The 24237-nt window shown below is 41.7% G+C and overlaps 1 protein-coding gene across 2 annotated transcripts in view; it reads left to right on the top strand.

Moving 5' to 3' along the window:
• COL19A1 (collagen type XIX alpha 1 chain) overlaps window positions 1–24237 on the top strand; it is a 391132-nt gene that overhangs the window by 74586 nt on the left and 292309 nt on the right. For both annotated transcript variants that reach the window (XM_019537606.1, XM_019537607.1), the window contains exons 11-12: window positions 9162–9215; window positions 13146–13190. In XM_019537606.1, the coding sequence (XP_019393151.1) occupies window positions 9162–9215; window positions 13146–13190 (99 nt within the window). The remainder of the gene's footprint in view (window positions 1–9161; window positions 9216–13145; window positions 13191–24237) is intronic.

Genomic DNA, 24237 nt, shown 5'->3' on the forward strand with positions numbered 1-24237 from the left:
GGAAAAGTATGACAACACTTGTGGTCAGGGCTCCAATGGGCTGGACGCTGTGATGAACCCTGTACCATTGTTCAAATGTTGCCCATACCCCCTCTGACTCGGTCTGTTGCCTCAGCATTCCCTAACCCTGCAACCAAGTTTTAGCCAATTAAGTTTACATAGGCCTCCCATGGTGGGACTGGGGAATGTATGGCCCGAGATGCCTAGTAAACTTAGTCTTGCTTAGAGGTGTGTGGGGGGGGGAGGAAAAGTCCTTTGTAAAGCCAGATTAGAACTGGTCTGGTAAATGCTGAGCTGGGTGTGTGGGTTGATTAACATTTGGAACACAGCTTCTCCATCATGCAGTGCTCCCCTGCTTTGCTGATCCCAGAATTCACTGCAGTCTCTGCTTCAGGATTTCTGTTCTCCATCTCTCATGTAAATGAATGGTTATCTGATTCCATCTCAGATGCAAATGAGACCTAGGGCAGTTGTTTCACTTTTGTCACCCTTATCTGGAGGGTTTTAGGTGCGTCTCTCACTGCATCTTAATCAGTTTCTGTTTAGGTAGGAGGCGGCGGCGGCGGCAGCGATTCTTTGTGAGTCAGACAGTCTGTGTCCTGTGTCAGGCTTCCCTAAGAACATGGAGCTGACAGGTAACATATTCAAGGTGCTATACATTGGGATGGATAGTCAAAAATACAAATACAAAATAGGTGACACTTGGCTAGATGGCAGCACTACCAAGAAGAAGCTTGGTCAATCACAGATTTAATGTGAGCCTGCAGTGTGATATAGCTGTGTAAAAGACAAATGTAGTTTTGGGATGCATTAATAGAGGCATTAAGTGCAAGATACAGGAGATGATAGTGTCTCTTTACTCAGCACTGGTTAGGTAGGCCCCATTTGGAGTACTGTGTGTAGTTTTGGGCTTCACATTTTTAAGAGCATGGATAAGTTAGAGAGCATACCGAGGCAGGAACAAAAATAATAGGGGGCTTAGAAGGCAAGTCATATGAGGAAAAGTTGAAGGAAACAGTCATGTTCAACTTGCAGAAAGGGCACTTAAGAGAGGACATGATAACAGGCTTCAAATATTTGAAGAGTTGCCATTAAGAAGAGGAAAACTCTTGCTACAAATAATAGGACATGGTTACAGACTAATGGCATGAAGGTGCAAAAAAGTATGTTTAGATTGGATATCAGTAAAAACGTCTTCAGTGTTAGAACAGTAGGGCAGTAGAATAGGCCACTAGGGAACTTGTGGTATCTCTATCACCGGAAGTGTTCAAGAAGATGTTGCATAAGCATTGTCCAGGGATCATCTATCCAAAGATCTGCCTGTGTTCTAGTACAGGTATTTCCCATGCTTCTGTTTTGCTGGTTGCCACACTGAACCAGGAAGGATTTTCTTTTCTCTTCCAGCCAGGAAGGATTTTCTTTTCTCTTCCAGCTACTACATGACATAGATTGTTTTTTGCTTTCCTTAGAAGTACTGGGGGATGGCTGCAGCCAGGGCTGTAGGTTGTCACTAAGTGTACCAATGCTTCTGCTGGGTCTTAAAACTCAGAGAATCTTGGCTAAAGGGTGTTCTCTCTTCTCAGGGTCAGACTGATTGCCATATATGGGGTCAGGAAGGAATTTTACCTCATGGTCAGATTGGCACAGACTGTGGTGGTTTTTGTTTTCCTCTGTAAAAGCGGACATGGTCCTCTTCCTGGGATCTTTCAAGCATATTTTAACAGTCTTGATACAGAAGGCTGCCCTGGTCCCCCTGCTTTACCAGTGGCAGGTTAAGGTGTTAGGTCTTGCAGTAATGTCAAGGTTGACTCTGTAGTTTTACTAATGGATTGTACAGGATGGCATAGATAGGGCCTATCTTGCTTCATGTTGGGTTTGGCCTACATGGCTTCTGGAGGTTCTGCCCTACTTTTCTATTAGTCTACTGTCCTATGCTAGAGGTGTTAACTGTTACTGTTAATCTATTAATCAGAAAAATCTATATTTTAATTTATTAAGCAGCCTTGACACATTTCCTTACAACCCAAGGAATCTGCCAGTGTTGTAGAACAGTTTTTATGTAGCACAATTTTCTTTTCAAATATTATTTCAATAAGGTCAGTTGAGTTTAAATGAATTTCCAGTTCTTTGAAAACTTTAATAGGACTTATATTTGCTTTACAGCTTTGTTATAGCTGGGCTAACAATAAATCAAACAGTGTTGCATGAGTCTAAGGCAATTTCCTTTTCGACAGATCCATTTTAAGGGAAAAAGAACAGTTCCAAAAAAACCCCTATCAGTGTGTCCAGTTTAATATCACAGGAAAATCTCTTCTACTCTGTTGATACTGCTTATAGAAATATCCAACTGACTAGGCTTAATTTTCTAAATTGTTCATCCATAAGAGCTTATGAATCTTTTCGAACCTTTTCTGAACAGAAAGGCCTGCTTGCTTTTTATTGATACTATATTCTGAAGGAAGTGTTTCATGATTTTTATTTGGACTATTTTTATCTTTTCTGTAGGCTATTGTAGGGCAGTCAAATAGGACTTTTTTTTACTAGCACATGCTTGATGCATTTATACATGTTGTATATAGCCTTCACTCCCAGCCTTTGTTCCCTCCCTTCCCCACCAGGGTGGGCAGAGCACACTGTGGGGTCAGAAGCCAGGGACTCTTTTAAGCCTCAAAGAAGGTAAGAATATTCACTTCCTTCCCCTCCATGTTTACAGGCTTGTCATGTTCCCTCCTCTGCCCTCCCCAGCACCTACCAGCTACTGCCAGTATTTCTGCTGTCTGTGCTGCCCCTGGGACTCGGGGAGATCCTATCCTGCTCCAACCAAGGTTGCATAGGTGTTCAGACCAGGACAGCAGCAGCACTGGTGATGATGGGTGGGCAGGTTTCCCTTCCCTGCACCTACTCCTAGGCTTGCAGGGAACATCCAGGGGGCATGTCTACATGTGCAATTAATGTGCATGAATAAACTCCAGAGCTTATCACACCAGAGTTTTTTACTCCCAGGTGCACCACTTGAATGTGCTCCTCGGAGCAAAAAAACGGGAGCATATTGCTCCAGAGTTAATTTATGCACAGAACATGGAGCCCAGTCAGAGCAGCCTGAGCTGGCTGAAGATCTGGGGAGTCAGCCTGCCAGCCAGCCCAGGGCTGCTCTGACCAGGCTCCACATGCTGTGGAATGGCTGGCTGAGACATGAGCAGCTTCAGCATGGGGGCTGCTTGCTGGCTAGCCCTGAGCTGAAGTACCCTGTGCTCCAGCCAGCTAGAGCAACATCTGCACATGTGCTGCTCTGCATGAAAAACCTCTGCAGCAGAGTTTATTAGTTTCATGGGCCCTAATAGGGATGCATGTGGATGCCGAGAAATTTACTACACAGTTAATTAGTCAACTGAGCAGTAAATGTCTTGTGTAGATGTGCCTAGGAAGGGGGAACTTTTACCTTGTTTGGGATCTTAAAAAAGTACTACTGCTTCTGCTACAGAAAGAGAGATTCACCCATACCACTGCACCCCTCTGGATCCACCCCTGGACTCCTTCCTGCTCATCTGTGGTGTGTACCTCTGATGCCTCTCGTTGATTGCTTTCTCTGAAACATTCTCACAAGCAGCTCCAATGCAGGGAACCTGAAACTGATCTCCAGGAAGGTTGTCTGTGATGATGCACAAGGTGGATAGTTGAACTTCTGTGGCAGAGCACAGGCTCTGCTTGCCACTTTAAGGGGTTTGAGCAGGTGACAAGCAGTCTGCAGGTGGGAGCAGACCCAATCAGGCAGTCTAATGGTACTCAGTAAGCATGATTAGTGGCAAGGCTGGGGAGCCTGGGTATAAGGCTGGGCCCTGAAAGCAGAGCTGGCAGATGCTGTAGTATCGTCACCCAGCTGGCAGAGTCTAGAACACCTGGTCAAGGGTAGGAACTATGGGGATGGAGGAGGTTCCTGGTCCCGGGGAATAACTTAAAACTACACTGTGCTGGGGAGGATGGTGTGGTGGGGCTGCCTGTGGCAGAGCAGTCTCCAGAAAATGCCACACCTGTGCCTTTCCAGTGAAAGGTGAGTACAGGGTGCTGGAAAGCCTCAGCCACCACTGCCTTGTTGGTGACCCTGTGGAGAGGAAAGGTTAGAGGAACACACCCTGACAGAAAGGCACAGAACCAAAGCTCAGTGAGTGGGACATGATATGGGGTCCAGGCTGATAGAAGGGGGCCTGAGACAGGACCCAGGCTCACTGTGAGGCCTGAGGCCCAAAAGCCCCAGTGAGGGGGCCAGGTAGAAGCCCCAGTGAAGGGGGCTGGATAGAGGCCCCAGTGAAGTGGGTATGTGGCCCAGGTAGGTCTGAAGACACTTGACGCCAAGTGTGGGCCAGAGGCTGTGTGTGGCCCAGCCAAAGGGCCAGATGAGTAATAGTGGACTTCGATGCCAACTGTGAGGCATGGGACATGGTATAAAGGGCCATGTATTTCACCCTTGGTATCAGGACAATTAAATGGGCAGCCTCCTGCCTAGGAACAACTTTAGTTTTAACAAAGGTGTGGCAGGAAGGGCAGGTAGGTGGATGGCCCTAGACAGGTGGGCATGCCAATGGTTGGACCAGCCCTGAGATGGCTCCTTGTTATACTCTACTCCTTGAACTTTTCTTCTAATATGGTTGCTGACTTCTTGGTGCAAATGAAGCTATTTTCATCTAGTGCCTTCAAGGAAGAACATAAGCATCACAAATCACATGCAGTTGACAACAGCTGATTTTATTTTAGTTTGATCTTTATTTTAGTTTCAAAGGAGCCAAAGAAACATTTTAGGGAGAGGAAAGGAAAAACTCCTAGGGTGCTGACAGATGTGCAGCACCCTGCTGCACCTCATGGCACTTCACAGAAAGCACCATGAGTTACAGAAAACCCCCTCCCCCAACCCCGACCCAGCAGATGTTCGCTGTTTGGTTGGGCTTAGGGATCGAGCCCCACTGTGGAGCCGATCCAGCAGAGAGGCTGCGTATCCGCAGCTTCTGTCCCATAGCCCTGCTCTGCCACCCCCCAACTGCAGTGCTGTCTGCAGGATGGGAGGAGGGAGAAAGCAGGGAGGAAACTCTGACCTGGGATTTCCAGCCTGCATTTGGGGGGAGTTCATGGACTGGAGCCTGCCTGAGGTGGCCAGCTCCAATCCACCCGCATTCCCTTCAAGAGCTTTTTTCCTCCTCCTCATCCTACAGACAGTACTAGGGTCAGGGACACACACAAGTTAATGAAGGCACTCTGCTTTGGAGCACCTTTATCTGAACCCTCATTAAATGAGAGTTAATTTGTCATTTGAATGGGGACTATCAAAGTGCTCTGCAGCTGTGCATTTCTGTCAGGGCATGGCTGTAGAGCACTTTCAAGCAGCTGATCATATGACCAAATATCACTTCCTTCAGCGCCCCTGATCACCTGGATCTCTTCAAGACAAACTTACTCTACTAACTTCTCTTCTGTTCATTGCTTACTGTATTAGCAAGGGCTGCCGTTTATAAGACTGCATGGTCTAAGCTATCATCCCTGAATAAAGCTTACTTTGTTCAAGCGTAGCCCTGGTTTACACTCCGGTAACCACACACAGCCCACCTGGGAGCACTCCACACACAGTATCAAATGTACTCTCAATTAAGCAGTCGCTGCAAACAAACACATATCAGATATTCACTTTACTGACTTGCAGCAAAGCCATGCATTCCCCACTTAATGCAGACTTACTTCCCCCAGCTTCTTCCTTCAGAGGTTCCCAGGCAGGCTCACTCAGTTCTCTGCATAGCACTTCACACATCCTTTATTTATCTGAATGAATGAAATGTGCCATTCAAGTTTTATTGCTGTATGTAAAACATATGAATGAAACATTTTAAAAGGTAAAAACTGGATGCAATCTGAAGAGAATAGACAGTAGGGAATGAGCCAGGGTCCAGTTATAATATGACTCTGCCACTGATTTGCAGCATGGTGTTGGATAAGTCAGGAAAGCCTACTGCAATTTCTGGTGTATGGGATACATGGTGTATAAAACAGATTCTGCATCTAGTAGGAACTCTTGTCCGCTGGGGCATTCTGAGCAGGCATTAACGCCTCTCTCATTGCTCCTTTGTGCTCTTTGGCAGGCTGCAGTAAAGCAATACTGCATTGGGCCAACAAGACCTGATTTTTCAGAGATGCTGAGCATTGGTGGTTTCACTTGATCTCAGTGCATTTTAAAATGTGTTTATGTTCTGAGATCAGTGATTGAAAAGAGAACAAAGAATACCTAAATGCAATAAGACAAAAATGTCATAATGCTTAGAGTAGGCTCCTTGATGTAACTAATCTACAGGATTCACAGAGCAAGTCCTAGTAAGTATCAGTTAAGTATATTTTTATTTCATTAATATTTTATGAGGTGGTTCTAACTACTAGCAGAGAAGTTTCCATGAAGAAACCGGGAAAGATTCCAGTGGGATTAGGAAACTCAGAGTGGAGAATAATTTATGTGTGTTTCTTTTTTTTATTTATATATAAAAAAGTTATAATTCCATTAGTGGCTTTAGGCTTTTCATGTACATGTTATAAAAGGGCATTAGTACAGTCCTGTGGTATTACAATGTTGATCATTTCACTCAATTTCTACACCACTAAAAATAGTTTCCTCATTTCCAAATGCTTGATAAAATAGATAGACAACACTGTGGTGGTAGGAACAGAGGCCAAAACCTAGGGCAACCTCCCTTCAAGGGTATGCTCAGGCTTGCTGAGTCACAAAAGACTAGCTGTCTCTTGCTTGCTTTTCTCTGAATGCCATATATCTTCCCTTGTTAGCTATCCATGAGCTAGTTGCAGGCAGGAGAGTTAAAGGACACTTTTGCTTTCCTCCTACCCCATGGCCTGGTGGTGAGGTTGCTGTCTTGGGAAGCAGAAGTAGGTTCATACTCTTCCTTGGCCAGTGAGACCTAGGATCTGGGCCATCCTACTCTCTGGGGAGGTGCTATTATGATACAATTTGGAAGGATCTTCCTCTGCAAGTGGTAGTGAGCTGTGTTTTTATTTTGATTAGTATCTCAGGGACTTGGAGTTATGCCCATTCCCAGTGAGGTACAGTGACAACAGAATGAGCACCTGGCCAAAGCATGTCTCTTCTGAGGCCAGTTGCATGGGGCTGCAGGGGAGCAGTGTAGAATTGGACAAAATTTGTTTATTTATTTTAAAAATAATAATATAAGCAGATAAATCGAAAACTAATAAATAAAAATAATTTATTGAGAACCCTGATTCTGCAGAGAATATACTTTCTAGAAACTAATAAAATATTTACACTTTAGTTACATTTTAGATTTCATGCCGAGAAAATAGTGTGGTAATTTATTTTATAGTATGGCATTGAAGGAAAGAAGGCATTTATAGACTACAGGATAGGAAGAGTAGTAGGCAATAAGTCCTTTACATGCCTGTTCTTTTTTAGGTAGGTTATAATGAACCATAAAACCAATATTGGTGTTAAGTCCCAAGGATTACTTATTATAACTTACCTGATCTCTGAATTCTCCCCACATATTAAAGGTAAGAAAGACCATCCTCCCTTCTGATAGGCCTTGATCTCCTAATAGTCAACTTCTTTTTCTCTTGTAATTTTTTGTCTGCTGTCCCTGGGGATTTCTGTCCCTCCTCTTAGAACTGGTTTTGTTGTTGTTGTTTTTACTATGCTGTTTTGGCTCTCACTACTCCGACCTGATGAAAAATGTCTTGCAATTGAAAGTTTATCTAACTTTATCCCAACTATAAAGATGGACCAAAAAATATATCACGCTAAGAAATCCTTGCCTCTTACTTCTGACATACTTGCAGAATCCCTTTTTTCCCTTTTATATCCCTTGTCAGCTGCATCTCAGGTTGTGCCTTGGTCTTTCTAATTTTCTCTCTGTATGCTCGTGCAGTACTCTTATACAGTTTCCGAGTACTATGACCAAATTTCCACTTTTTATGAGATTTCTTTTTGAGTTTCAATTCAGTGAAGAAATTGCTCTCTAGGCAGGCTGGTCTCTTGTTACACTCCCTTTGTACTTCCCATTCTTCCATTGCATCAACATTGATTGCTCCTGAGCCTTAAGAGGGCCTCTTTAGAGTACAACTAGCTTTCCTGGACTCCTTTTCCCCACAGGTTTGCCTCCCAGGCAATTCCCAGTAGTTCCCTAAGTTTGCTAACATCTGCTTTTCTGAAGTCCAGTGTCCTTCCTTCGTTCCCTTAGGATCTTCAACTCTGTAATTTTATGGTCACTGTCACCTAAGTTACCTTCAACCTTCTCATCTGCAACCAATTCTTGCCTATTTCTGAGCAGCAGGTTAAGAGGAGCTTCCCCCCAGTTGGCCTGTCTACCATCTACGTCAAAAGGTATCCCCGACATACTCCATACGTTTTTAGAACTGCTTGCGTACTTCTATGTTTCCCTCCCAGCAGATGTCTCAGTAATTCAAGCCCCCCGTAAGAACCAGATCCTACAATTTGGAAGCTTCCATCACTTGTTTAAAGAAGGTCTTGTCCACCTACTTCTGCTGGTTTGGAGGGTTGTAGCAGACTTCCACTGTGACATCCCAGACTGTTCTCCCATCTTACTTTTACCCAGAGGCTTTTACCGGGCTTATCTTCCACTTCATGTCGCAATACTGAACAATGTGTACATTGTATACATATACACATGTACATTTTATTTTTGTAGGGCAAGACCTCCTTTTTTCCCCTATCTGTCCTTCCTGAACAAGCTATACCCATCCATGATCACACTCTAGTTATGTGAATTATCTCACCACTTCTCTGGAATCCCAAATTACATCATAATCCTGTGTTTGTATTAGGATTCTTCTTAGTTATTTCCCCTACTTCTCACATTAGTATATAAACATTTTAGGTATTTGACTGTCCTAGCCTCTTCTGGAGAACATTGCTATAGTTTCTATTATTGCTTTCTCTTGCTAAGTTTTTTTTAACCAGGTCTCAAGGCTCTTTACTTACTTTTGGGTTTCTGTCTCCATCTGCCAGTGAACCTAGCTGGGAAGTTTCTTATTGGGGTTTATTATTAGTCTGTTAAGAGCCTTTAAATTGGGAGTTATTTCTAATTTTAATTGTGGATCAGTCATGAAGAATGCTGAAAAATAATGTTGATTGCATTTTGTTTCAGGGGGAAGCTGGCCTGATAGGTGCTCCTGGCCTACCTGGTTTTACTGGTTCCAAGGTAAAAGAGCTCATTTAATTTTTCATGTTATATTTCAAAGTTTTCTTCTTTCTAGCTGCCCAATACCCACAAAATGTATTGTATTTTAAATTACAAATTGGGCTCAGAATTGAATCATGTGTCAATGCAAATGGAGTACTGGGCACTTGATACCAGAAACCGTATAGGAAAGGTGAACATAGTGACATAATCCTTCAGTAGACATCATTTTGTATTTGGAGTCAATTGGGTATGTCTCAGAACTGGTAGGGGCTTTCCAGCCAGGAAATGTCTATAAGTGGTTTGTTACCATGTAAGTGAGCTTTACTCCCTTAGGAGTCCTTCAACACTCCAGACAAGTCAAACAACAGTCCGTAAGCAAGCTTGTGTGCCTGAAACCTCACTGTCTCTTTGCTCCCTTGGGAGCCCTTCATCCAGTCCTTATAACACAAAACAGTAATCCTTGGTCCAAACAAACAAGTGAATGAGTAAAACAAACCTTTATTCTTTTTCCAGGAGAAGGTTCTTTAGCCCTGGCCCTTCCTAGAACTGTCTACTTCCTGCTCATAAACTGCTCCTTGGGCATTTAATTGCCAACCAATCACTCACAGCTGAGCTCCTAGTAAGGCCAGCTGCCCTAATTAATGGGCCAGACTGCCTTCCTACAATGTGCTAATTCAGAAATTTAAAGCTAGTTTCTCCTGATAAAATTCAAATGTGGAGGGCAAGAACAGCATTGCCACATGCTATGTTCCAGGTTGACTTTTTCCTTTTTGTAGATTTCTCTCATTTAATCCATCTCTCAGAGCTAGCCCTGGTGTTCTCTTTACCAGAAGGATGGACATACTTAATCAACTGGATTCCAGAATATGTTAAACAAATTTCCCTTTGGAGTTGATTGTGACACGTCCTTGGAAGGCTAGAGAGGGTCACTAGAAACAAATACAAGGCATTCTTCCTTTATTTGCTGTTTCAGGCTGCCTTGACCATCTTTTCAGCACCTTCTGCCCTCAATGCATGTATGAAGTTAGGACCATAAATCATGTTGCTTTTTGCACTTTCACTAAACTGTTTGGTTTTCTTACTTAGTGTCAGTTTGAAATACTCAGTATCAAGAGAATCATAGAAAGCCTCTTAATGATACAAAAGATTTTTTAAATCTTTATAATTTTGAGAGGTAAGTAAAATATGTGAAATGTTTTTTCTTTTTCATTTCTGACTGTTGTCCTGTGTTCAGCACTTAAACTTCATTTATTTAGATTTTATTATGTAACTTGCATAAAGGTTTTTATTGTTAACCGTCTTCATTTGTGAGTTATAAATAAAGAATTATTTCACAGGAAAAAGACCCCAGTAACAAATCTGAATATGCATTCATATGCATAGTTACAAGAGATGCCCACTAACAAAATGAACTGAAATGAATGGAACTTTATCATGTATATAAAGAAGATGATCTTTCCAGTTATGTGGTCAAGAATTTTCTAGGATAAGCTGTTTTGCAAATATGATAAAAAAAGAATATATTTATTGTACTAATGCAGGGGTTTTCAAACGTTTTTAACAAGTGTACCCCTTCTATCTCAAAGTTTCAGCTCATGTACCCCTTATATTTTTTTGGTGGGGGGTAGCTGGAGCTTGGACAATGACCCTAATGTGGCAAAGAAGGGATACATGTTTACTCCTGTGAGCAAAAGGATACACATACACTTGAATCAGTGCCATGTGGTGCAAGATGCTCAAGCATGCTTGGAGAAGATGGAATCTTTTTCAGTTTTTAACTGCTAAAGTTTTAAAGTCTCTACAGAGGATGGGGTATTAATATGGGTTCCCCCAAAATACCTGAGTCTTATCATTACTTGCCATCAGCAAATATCTATGAAACTCATCAGCAAAGTGTGCACCTCATTCCATTCTAGTGTCTTAAATGAGTTTATCTACAAGTGAAAACTACAACAAACAAACTTCCTAGTTGTGTTTTGTCTATACAGGGTGGCAACCTGCTTCTGCTATCAATTGCTCCTTCTGCTGAAGGGGCGGAGCTCTGTGTGGTAGATCCAAAGATTCCAGTTATGGCAATAATGATGTGGATGTCAACATGGAACCAAAGGAGGGAATTTGAGTTGTGTTTTTTTTTTTAAAGTAGGAAATTATGGTCTGAAAAGTATTGCCACATTCCTATGTGAAAATAATGGTTAAAGTTGTGAAGTTACGCCTTTAGGAACTTCAAATATTATGGTCGTCAGTACAAGCTTAGTCAGGCACTCTTGTGTCTGTATTATGTTACAGCCTTTACTTCAGTGGTTGCATACTGTTCCCCACAGTGTTGGAATCTGTGTTGTTCAGTGCCTGGACTAGACCAACTTCATTTAATATTTCAATATTTTTTTCCTTCTGGTTGTCCAGTATGTGGGCCTGTATCTGCTCAGGAAACTGACTGAAAACTGAACTAATATCTTACCTGGTGTTCATTCTACAGAATTTTTCTTGGGCACACTAATAAAAATGATATCTATGATGTTGGCTGCACCAACCACACCAGTCAAAACATTAAGCAGAACATAGTCATCGTAGACAGCTGCTGGAAAGTCCAGAACTATTTTTTGGTATATGAATCTGTGCATTTCAAAGCTTTGAACTTGATTCCCAGATGTAGCACATGATACTGTATCAATTGAACAATTTGGCAAAATACTGTTAGGAAGCATCTGTTGGTTGCATGCTTTTTTAGCTAACCTCATTTAAACTTTACTCTTCTAAATTAGGGAAGGAAACTCAGCAAAAGGTGAAAGGGGAAAAGGGGAAAAGTGAGACATTGAAAAAACAGAATGGGGAATGTCAAATGTAACTTTGGTGAAATGCCATATGCTGCAGTTGAAGATTTCCAGTTTCTTAATCATTAGATCTATAGAGTTCATGTATTGATATAGAGACAAAAGATCTGGTTTCTAAAGAAGAAAGATGGCATACAAACCATCTTCTGCTTTATTCTTTCAGGCAGGTGGATCGTGTGCAAACACCAACTATCCACATCTATACCTAAACTAATATAATTTTATTCCATTTCTCCTTATAGATAGGTGTCTACTTTTGTAAATACCTGGATAAATTAAAGATGTTGGTGTTTGCTCCACAACACTCTTGAATGTAGCTAGAGTGCAAAACTTTTTTTGATTACATCTGTGTTCCATCTCTTCAGCCAAATCTTCCCTAATTTGAACAGAAGGTAGTAGGTCTGCTTTGGTGAAGAATCCTCAGATCTGGAATTCTCTCCTTTTTGGATTCAACTGAACTTAGATTCAGCATATGTAGTAAAGGTGCCTCACTGATCAGGGGTGTAGGCTGTAGCCGTGTTGGTCTAAGGACATAGGCAGACAAGGTTCTTTGCGTGAATCTGATATCTTGTATTAGACCAACTGTCTCACTGATCAGGCTTTTCTAAGTAATTCATTAATTGAATAGAGCTTTTGCATTTGAGTAACTGAGATTTTTGTTTGAGGACTGCTAAATAAAAGTCTTTTTGTAGTCTGCTTTTGATTGAATTAATGAATTTCTATAACAACTTTATACCTAGTTGGTCACATTTATATAAATACTTTTAAATAAAAAGGAATATAATGCCGATTCTTCAGAATGAGAAAACTAGGAGGACTAGATTTAAGATCTGAACTGAGAAAGATTTGAACTTCTGACTAAGAAAATGATTAATAAGAATAGTTACCAGAACCATAGCAAGGCATTCCAGTTTTCTGTGTAAATTTCAAATATTTTAAAATTGTGAAAATATATCCATGGTCCAGTTTGCATAATTTTCCTAGGTCTTATTTTCTTACCCAGAACACAAGTGAAATGCAATAGAAATTGCATACATTGGCAATTATGTATAATAAAACAATTTCTTAAGCAATTTCTTGAACTAATATGTGTCCATGATTCTTTTTTTTATATCAGGGGGAACGTGGTCTTGATGGTAATAAAGGAGAGCAAGGTGAAAAGGTAAACAATTTAATCTGTGCACTCTGCTTTTGTTAATTTTTGACAATAAGGCCATTTCTAAAGTGTTTGGTTCTTTCAAAGACAAAATGTATGTATTCTCCTGTGGAAATGATAGAGAAAATACCCAAGAAAAATTGTCACATTAATTACACATTGTAAAGTGTTCTCAATGGTTTAAGGACTTTTTTTTTTGTAGCTCTGTTAGGAATTGTATATGTAGAAAAGATTTAATACTAATCCTACTATATATTTAGCAGAACAAGACACTAGAATCAGGCAAGTATTCTTTATCCCGTGGTAATTGGTAGCTATTTATTTACACACTATAAACTACATCATTAAGAGATACATAATATAATTAAAGTACATGATTACTTCTTTTGAATTACAATGCAATTTATAAATGACTGCTTAGGAATATATTAATTGTAATTACCCAGTAATTTGCAAATCATTAAAAATGTGATAAATACAGGAATTGCAAGAATCAACACTTATTACTCATCTCTTAAGTGTACATACAAAAGTTGACATTTTTAAATAAAAATTACTGTATGGCATTACTTGATGAGTAGCAGGTAACAAATTTTGCCCTCTCACACTTATTCAACTTTTATTGAAAATACTGGAGGACAGCCAACGGCAGAATTGACTTGCTAGAATTTCACCAGTGTAACCAAGATAAAAATTTAGTTTATGGCATCTGCTGCCTTGTGCTTTCCACTGCAGAATCCCAGCTTGGGTTTATTTATCTGTCTAGTTTAAATTTATACCTCCTTAAATCTTTACAGTAGGCTTTGACCATGTTCAGATTTGCATTTTAACATGACAAAAATAGAGTACTACATCTACACATGTGGCAATCCCGGGCTGTAGCAAAAAAAATCACTGCAAAATTGCGTTCTCCAACCACGGGGTGCTCCCCTCCCACTGAGTGTGTTGGTGAACCTGATATCTGACAGACTGCTCTCTCCCCTGGGAAAGGGGGACCAGTGTGCAGGCTGTCTGTGATCAGGTGGCAGAAATGGCTGTTGCCATGGGGATCCCCACTGTGGTGGTAGAAGTAGCACAACAGCTAGCTGCCATGGTTGTGGTGGCTGTTTGATCCTAAATTGCAGTAATAAATAACTCTTAACTCATACTCTTAACCAAAGCATGTTATAAAGTTTAAGTTTCTATTCCAGAAACCTCTAGTAGAACACAAGTATAGGTAGATAATTGTTCTTCCCAACTTTGAGTCTGTTGTGAGGATTACTGCATTAAAGATCATGAGGTACTTAAGTACTATATTTTATGCGGGCCATGTGAGATGACTTGTCTAATGAAATTGAAGTTGTAGGGAAGGAATATGGGAAACAACTTCTGATCTAAGGAAAGTACAGTTTACTTACGAGTTTTGCTCTTTTAGAAGTAGGGGTGCTTCAGTGTCCGTGTGTTTTTAAATACTTCAGCCAGTTTTCCAATATTAGCATTTCAAAAATGTGTTTATAGATTAGTACAGTTTAAGCAAATTTGAAGTTCTGTTTATTTAGATATTCTATTAATCAAACTTGGTAATAATAACAAAGCTATCAGAGTCAACATCTGGAGTCACTAAAGATTATGAGGTGTGAGGACAGGTTTTGGCTTCAGAAAAAGAGTTTGTTGCGCTTAAAGATTTTTCTATCTTTACAGAACATTTAAATTTCTTTATTTCTGTTACTGTTCTTCAGTTCAGAAGGACTACTTGTTAGAAATACTTCCTTTCCAGCTGTGCTGCAACTTCCATTTGTTTTTAATGTTGTTTGGACACATGAGCATGACTCCAGCTGCTATTGCCACTCTTACTTTGTTCAGTTTACTTTAAGATGAACATTTAAAAACATCTGACCACTTACAGTAACAGCACTCTGTAGAAACGGAGCCAACACATCTAATTTTTGTTACTTTAGGAATGAATTAAAAGCACCAATAATTGTTAATGCCTTTCTTAAATGTAAGTGTTGACAGGTTGTTCAGCTCTATATCAATAAAAAAGCATATTTTATGCTTGAAGAAATCTGCAATACAAAGAGATGATAGTTGGAGACTGTTTTATTGTAGGAAAGTTTCTTAATGAAAAGGGAGGAGTTGCTATCCTGAGCAATTTTAATACAGATTAGGCAAAGCATTGAGATGCATATTGCAGGAAACAAACTGTATCAATAGGACAGATTGCATTACCTTTTCCACTTTTAAATTCTATTTATTCTTAGGATGTCTGACTTAGTATGCTTCCTTGAGCTAATTGACAAGATTGACACTTCTCCTAGTAACCTAAACCCAAGTACATAACCTTTGCAATCCATACAAGGTCCATTAGCTTCACACAGAGAGAGGTGGCTCCTGACTCTGTAAGCAAAAATGCAGTTTGGGTTGGTGTTGCTTTTTTTTTTTAATGCAACTCATAGCACAGCTGTAACTGCATTAGATGAGATTAAGTGAGGTCTAGGTGCCCAAAAATAATATATAGCAGTTTATGAATCTATCTTTTGAGCCAAAGATTTTAAAAAGTGTTATTTTAATAATGCTTTTACATCACAAAACAGTCCCTACTTAAAGTAGCTTGTCATCTTTAAAAAATAGCCGTGTTAGAAGAGGAGAATGTGATGATAAATAAAGAACGGTGCCAATAACTTTATACTGATGTAGCTTGGCATTTCTGGGCCTTAAGAAAGTGCTTGGATTTCTAGATACATTTAAATGAATAGAGTGAATGGTGGCCAGCAAATATAAAATCCTTTTGTTATTGCAATTGCCTAGCATTTTGGTTTGCTCTGCTATTGTGACACAATTTTGTGAGATTTGGTTATTTTCATGAAATAAAAAGAGATAAGTTTTTTTTCTTTAATGCTTGCCCATATCTTCTATAATGAATTAATTCAGTCTCTTCAGAGGTATTTCTACTGATATATGGGGCAAGAAGACACGGTAGCTTTCTAGATGCAGCCCAGACTGCGCTATATTTAAGTTTTATCAGTCATTCAGATCCTTTTCAATTCAGATGAATATTGAAGAACAGTAAAGCTAAATTCATTTCCCATTACTCCACTGCTGCTGGTCTTGATCATTAAAAATTCATCACACGTGACGCTTCCCATATAGTCCTGATGTATAAATGCTGTATTAGTGACCAAAATGAATCCCTTGCTAGAAAACATTAGGTTGCAGTATATTTTAATTGTATAGTCATGTCAAAGGGAATTAAAAAATCTGAATTTTTAGCATCTCTAAATGAAAGATAGATTTTATTACTGCAGAAATTACTACCTTATCCAGGACCTATTTTATATAAAGAGAATAATGTCCGTTCAAATACAGTTTCACACTTGTTTAAAATAGCACCTATGACCTTTGACAAATTAGATGTAAGTATGTAAGTATTCTTTGCATCAAAAAAATATCTGAACTAACAATCCTGGATTTCAGTTCCAATGACTATACCATTCTGTCAAGATGACTGGTTAAACATGACCAAATGTTACCATCTTTAAATTCAGCAGGACTGAACTCTGTTGGGTTTATCGTACTCTGTTGGGTTTATAGAAGTTTGTTGGGTTTACTGTACTCTTTACAGTACAAAATCTCTGTTCAAGGCTGTTAAGAATATGATCTGATAGGACATCAGCTGTAGACATCTGAATCACAGCTGCATTATCACTTATAACTTAAAGCTTAAGTAGACGCTTACGTGCAACTTAGGCAGGAATTAAGTTAGGTACCAAAGTCCAGTAGAGCAGTTCTAATTAGCTTTATGCCAAGAGTCTAAAAACTCAATATGCACTTAAATCTATTAGACCAGTGGTCTGCAGCCTTTTGCCACCGCAAGACAGTGTTTGCAGCCCAGAACCCTGCAGCAGGCAGAGCTCTGCCTTATAGAGCATCCAAGTAACCCACACTTATGCTTACCACTGATTCAAATGACCAATGGCAATGAAAAGAGTTAAATTCAGTGGCATCAGAGTAAGGCTGAGACATCAGCAGGTGCTGTGGAGGGACTAGATAGAACAGGACAGGAGGTTGGACCCTGGGGGTGCCCCCTCTTCTGCCTGGGCCACAGTATACTGCTGGTCCCCTCCCCACTTCATCTGTCCTGGGCTAGATCCAATCTCTTCATGGGCTAGATTAGGCCATAAATTGCTAACCCCTATACTAGACACTTATGTTTGAGGATAGCATTTGTCTTGAGGTAGCCACACTCGGTGCACCAGGCCAGCACTGCTGCTCCTGTGCAAGAGCAAGGACATGCTACACGCAGACATGGTAATGCCTGCTGTAGTCTGCCCACCTTGCTCCTACACAGGAGCCAGTAGTGCCTGCCCAGCCACCTGTCTGGTGGCACCATGCTGCTCTGCTTCCCTGCCAGACTCTGGCTTAGAACTTTTGAACAACTGGTCAGGAGTGGGCTGTGTAAGCTGGGTCTGATCCAGTTTGCCCAGGATATATGGTCATCCTACTAACTGGGTCCTTTTGATTTGCCCTCTTGTAGCAGATCATCAAAGGTTATATGGAGCATTGACTAAAGATCAATGTAATATGGAGGCATTTTTAAATTGGTTAGTGGAAGACTTCTCAGGGAGTTGGAGTACTCTGTCTGTGGAAAGTCAAATATAGGACAGTCTTATTCTGTTGTGCTCCTTCTTATGCCAGACAGTGGGACTAAGGAGCCAGGGCTTGTAAAAGGAAGTTGTAGAGTGGCCTCCATTAGTTCTCAAAATTCCTTCTACACAGGAAGTGTTCTGCAGTGTAAATCTCTGTCTGGTTTAAATTCACTGTGCTATATAAAGGGTGACAAGTGAATGTGGCAGACCAGAAAATTAAACCAGTTGCTTCCAAGTTTCTCTTATATCTTGCAAGCTTAGGAGGAAGGGTCTGATTTCACAGCTTGTGTGATACCTGCTATAGCAGATAGATGCTTGCTTTGAAAGTAAGCTGTTCTTTTACTATTCTGCACAGTTTATTTCTTTGCATTAAGAGGTATAATCTAAAGGAAGACCAACCACATGAGAACTGAAAGTCTAATCTGTTGATTTGTATTGTCCTGTTACCACTGCTATTAGCAGTGCCATTAGTACTAGAGATGGGTGGTATTATGAGCAACACCAGCAGTAGTTTTTCAGATGCAGTGAATTTTTTAATACCAAAATGAAACAGTAAATCAGCTTGTCTACTCATTTTGTTATCATACCATTGAGACAAATAGTGTGTAAAAGGTATGTTGCCCTTTTTAAAACTTATTTCTCACGTGATTAACTTGAAAAGTGAGACAAGCGAGATGTCACGGAAAGATTACCAAGACTCATCCGGCCCTCTGACTACTACCTCATGCAGCAACTTCATGTGGGCACCAGTGATAATGCCAGGGGAGACCCTGAGCAGATCAAAAGTGTCTCTGGGTGCAGGAGTGAAGGGAACAGGGGCTCAAGTGTTATTCTCGATCTTCCAGTCATGGGGAAGGGCTTGGGCAGGAGCAGATGCATCCTGCAGATCAATACCTGACCACACAGATGGTGCTGCCAGCATGTCTTCAATTTCTTTGACCACAGAATGTTGTTCCAAGAAGGATTGCTAGGAAGAGACAGGATCCACCTGACAAAGAGAGGGAAGAGCATCTTCACAGACGGGCCTGTTAACCTAGTGAGGAGGGCTTTAAACTAGCTTTGTCAGGGGATGGAGGCCAAAGCCCTGAGCTAAGTGGGGAAGTGAGTGATCTGGAAGAACAGCAAGCAGGAGCGGGCAACAGGAGAGGCATTCTCATTCTTCCTGAGAAAGTAGGGCAATTGCCTAGTTACCTTAGATGTCTGTACATGAATGTATGGAGCCTGGGAAAGAAGCAGGAAGAATTGGAAGTTCTCGCACAGTCATGGAGCTATGACTTGATCGGACTAACAGAGACTTGGTGGGATAGCTCGCATGACTGAAGCACTGTCATGGATGGGTATAATCTGTTCAGAAAAGACAGGCAGGGGAGAAGAAGAGGAGTTGCACTGTATGTAAAAGAGCTGTATGATTGCTCAGAGCTCCAGTATGAAACTGGAGATAGACCCATTGAATGTCTCTGAGTTAGTGTCAGAGGGGAGAGCTAGCTGAAGTTTCCCAGTCACAGGCCCTGGTTCTCATGGGGGACTTCAACTATCCTGACATTTCCTGGGAGAGCTATACAGCAGTACACAGGCAATACAGGAATTTTTTCGAGGGTGTTGGGAACAACTGCCTGTTGCAGGTGCTAGAGAGGTCAACTAGGGGCCATGATCTTCTTGACCTGCTGCTTTCAAACAGGGATGAATTGGTGGGGGTTGCAGTTATGGACGGCAACTTGCATAGCAGTGGCCACAAGATGACTGAGTTCAGGATTTTGAGGAAAGGAAGGAAGAAGAACAACAGAGTATGGACCCCAAACTTCAGAAAAACATACTTCAACTCACTCAGGGAACTGATGTGCAGGATCCCCTGGAAAGCCAGTTTGAGGGGGAAAGTTGTCCGAGATAGTTAGCTGTACTTTAAACATACCTTACTGAGGACACAAGAACAAACCATCCCAATGTGCAAGGAAACCAGAAAGCATGGCAGAATACCAGCTTGGCTTAGCAGGGAATTCTTCAGTATGTTTAAACACAAAAAGGAAGCTTTGAAGGAGTGGAAATTTGGGAAACAACTTGGGAAGAGTACAAGAATATGGCTTGGGCATGCAGGGATAAAGTCAGGAAGGCTAAAGTACAATTGGAGTTTCAACTAACAAGTAACATGAAGGGTAACAATAAGGGTTTTTACACATATGTTAGCAAGAAGAGAAGGTTCAGGGAAATAATGGATCCTTTACTAAACGGGGGAGGCAACCTAGTGACAGAAGCTGTAGAAAAGGCCAAAGTACTCGATGCCTTTTTCACTTCAGTCTTCATAGGCAAGAGCAACTTCCAAATTACTGCACCTGGCAGCACAGTTTGAGGAGGGAGTGAGCAGCCAACAATAGTGAAAAAACAGGTTAAGGACTATTTAGAAAAGCTGAGTATGTATAAGTCTATGGGACTGGACAAGATGTGCTTGGAGGGTGCTCAGGAATTTGACTAATGTGATTGCAGAGCTGCTGGCCATCATCTTTGAAAACTTATGGCAATTGAGAGAGGTCCCAGATGATCGGCAAGAGGTAAATATAGTGCCCATATTTAAGAAAGGGAAGGAGGAATCAGGGCATTATACTCTAAGCAGCTTCACCTCAATCCCTGGAAAAATCATAGAGTAGTTCCTCAAAAAATCCATTTCTAAGCACCTGGAAGAGAAGAAGGTGATTAGGAACAGTCAGCATGGATTGACCAAGGGCAAGTCATGCCTGACCAACCGGTTTGCCTTCTCTGATGAGATGACTGGCTCTGTGGATGTAGGGTGAACTGTGGATGTGTGATATACCTTGACTTTAACAAAGCTTTTGATATGGTCTCCCACAACATTCTTGCAAACAAGCTAAGAAAGTACAGGTTGGATGAATGGACTGCAAGGTGCATAGAAAACTTGATGGATCATTGGGCTCATCAAGGGTAGTACTCAATGGTTCAGTGTCTAGTTGGAAGCTGGTATCAAGTGGAATGCCCCAGGGTTTAGTTCTGGGCCTGGTTTTGTTCAATATTTTCATCAAAGACGTGGAAAATGGGATAGAGTTCACCCTCAACAAGTTTTCAGATGACACCAAGCTGAGGTGAGTAGTAGATATGCTGGAGGGTAGGCTTAGATAGGCAGAAAGACCTTGACAATTTGGATGATTGGATCAAAAGGAATCTCATCAGCTAGGGACAGACTATCCAAAAGCCTGAGCCTGAATTGATTCAATTTTTACTGGTTAGTCTAACTTGGCTAGCCTAAATCAGTCTGCAACCCAGACAGACAACCCAGAAATGCTGGTATGCCTGCAGTGGCTTAGGCTAGGAGCCAGGGGGTGCTAGAGCAGCCCTTTCTTTGCCTCCACAGGGCAGAGCTGAGGGATGCGTGGCCAGGCCCTGGCAGGATGCTCTGATTATCCCCACCTCCTCTCCCAAGCAGCTTAGCAGGGAATATTTATCACCCTTAACTTAGTGTTTATCAACCAGTTAAGAAAACAAAGCTTCTCTCCCTTAACTAACAGAGCTGTTCTTAAACAGCTCTTTCAAGGAAGGACATTAAGCTACTTGTTGATTAGCTCCAAAAAGCCTGTCTGCCTCGGTCCTCTCCCACAACACAGACCATAGCCAGTGTGTGGTCTGCTAGCTAATGCTGAATGGTGTCTGTGTAAGGCAGAGGGGATGGGGAATAATTCTTGTTTATCAGGGAGAAGCCAGGCAGATGCACTGTGCCTTTAAGTCTGTGCCAAGCAGAGGGGAGGGGCCAGCCCTGCTGTGGAGCAGAAAGCCCTGCCCAGCCTAGAGAGCATGCTGGGATGCTGGGGGTGTCTGATTTATCTTAAACCAGCAAGAGGTCTGGGACAAACATTATATAAACCGTTCTGAGCTGAATCAGTTAAGTTTGATACTATATTCAACCAAGTTTATCTCAAACAGGTTTCAGCCATTTTCAAAGTGGTTTATGTGCACTGAACATGTGTTCTGTTTCAGATTTAAATCTGTTTCTGATCACTTAAACCGGTTTATGTGTAATGTCTGTCCCTAGCCATCAGGTTCAACAAGGACAAGTGCAAAGTCCTGCTCTTAGGACAGAGCAATCTCATGTACAATCTCATGTACTGGTACAAGCTGGGGAGCAGCTGGCTAAGCAGCAGCTCTGTAGAAAAGACCTGGGGGTTGCAGTGGACAATAAGCTGAATATGAAAGTGTGCCCTTGTTACAAAGAAAGCTAACAACATACTGCATTAATAGGAGCATTGCCAGTACATCGAGGGAAATGATTCTTCCCCTTTCTTTGGCACTGGTGAGGCCACATCTGGAGTTCTGAGTCCAGTTTTGGGCCCCCACTACAGAAGTGATATGGACAAATTGGAGAGTGCCATCAGAGGACAACAAAAATATTTAGGAGGTAGGGGCACATTATTTATGAGGAGAGGATGAGGGAACTGGTCTTATTTAGTTGGGAGAAGAGAAAACTGAGGGCAGAATTGACAGCAGCCTTCAACTACTAGAAGGGTGGTTCCAAAGAGGATGGAGCTAGACCAGCAGTTCCCATATTGTGGTTCATGACTCCAAATGGGGTTGCAACATCAGCAGATGGGTTCACAGCACAGTGCTCTCTCTTGAACCAGGTCCTACCTGCTGGTTGGCAGAGGCCCAAGGGAGGAGCAGCAGGGTGGGGAACTCCAAGCCTGCAGCAGGCAGCCCACATCCTTCCCCACCCCCCCCTCAGGCTTTGCTCTGGTCATGCTGCCCACAGGGGAGGAGACGGGCTGGGGCGGTAAGGAGCCAATCTGTGCTCTTCAGCCTCAGTAGCTGCTGCTTCCTGCAGGTGGAAGCTGGGGCTCAGGCACTGCTTATATGGGGAGGCAGGGGGCTGCAAGCCCTGGCCTTGGAGTACCTGGGGGCAGTGGCACCTGAGGAGCACCAGCAGGACCAGGGGGCTGTGGCATGAACATTGTGTGCCTTCCGAGGCTGGGGAGGCATGGTGACCATCTGCAGGCGGCAGCAGCGAGCGGGGAGCTTCCGCAGGAGGCTGCAGTGGTTTTGGCTGGGGGGGTCAGCGAGCATTGACCAGCAATCGGCAACTGCCCGCTGGCAGTGTCAGCAGTGGCCAGGTTTTTCTTAATGCTTCAGGTTTTTTTGATGTATAGTTTGTTAAAGTAATGACTCAGGAAGAAATTTTAAAGTGGTGCGGCACAAGCTTTTTATAAGCCCTTTATTTTTTTTTAATAAAAATAAGAGAAATATTGCACCCTGAAATGAGGTTAAGAGATTCTGTGTACATTTAAGAAGAATGCACATTTATACATGGTATCTTTTAGCTGGCCAATGTCTAAGCTAAATTCCTCCATTGGCTCCATTGCTAGATAACTGGTAAACCCTCTTCTTCAAGCCCTAATATACAAGATCTGTTTAGTAGTCTTCCCACTTCTTTGATAGTTGGAATATACTAAGGAAAGGATATAGGGTAATTTGACCTTAATGGGCACTTGTACACCAGCTGCAGAGGGGGAGCACTTTAATTAGGGTGGCTCCAAGAGCTATTCTAATTAAAGCGCTGCAGTGTTTTATGTGTGAGTATCCCTGTGCTTCAAAATGGTAGTGAAGGTGCTTGAACTAAGGCTTGTTCAATGAGCTTTAGCTGAGTGGCCCCGGTGCCATTTTGAAGCATGGGGAGACTGATACACAAGACATTGAAGATAATTACAACACTCCAGCAGAATCTATTAATTCTGTAATTACAGGAAATAATCATGTAATTACAGTGTACAGGCACCCAATTATACTGTAACTAACACAAAACAACAAAGAAAGAAAATAATGTGAATCAGAATAATGAAATGTGACTGTGCCTAAAGTGTACCTGCTACAATGTATTAAGTATAAAAAGTGGAAGAAAAAGAATGAAAAAAAATGTCTGGGTCAGATCCTGAGCTTGTGCAAACTGTCATAGTTCCATTGACTTGCCTACTACCTAGCTAGTTTCCACTCTTCCATCTTAAAAGGAACTTTTTTTTTTATTTCATTTTTTAAATTTTCCATGTGCTCTCTCGCCATGGCCCTTTTCTTCCAGTGTCCTAGCTTATAGTTCCTTTTTGGAGGAAATCCAGTGTCTGTCTTTAGCTAGGAGTTCCTTTGCATAAAGGTTTGCATAAATTTGAGAACACAGGAAGAAATATGAAAGGGAGGAAACAGAAGGTGAAATCTTCTCTCTCAGCTTAGGCATTGAATACAAGGTTATTCAGAATTTAGTGAGTGGTGCCTTGCCTTCTGTGCCAGATGAACTTTTGACTGGTTGTGCTGGTCAAAATCTTGACCCAAATCCAATTCCTTTTTAAGTGGGTAAGAAGTACTTGTCTGCATAAGTGGCCTTCTTGTTCACTAATGCAGATTTTACATCCTACCCTTTCCCTGAGCTTGCTCAGAAGGGTATCATC

Source organism: Crocodylus porosus, unplaced genomic scaffold, assembly GCF_001723895.1.
Source record: "Crocodylus porosus isolate Cpor-Errol unplaced genomic scaffold, CroPor_comp1, whole genome shotgun sequence".
Classification (NCBI taxonomy): domain Eukaryota; kingdom Metazoa; phylum Chordata; order Crocodylia; family Crocodylidae; genus Crocodylus; species Crocodylus porosus.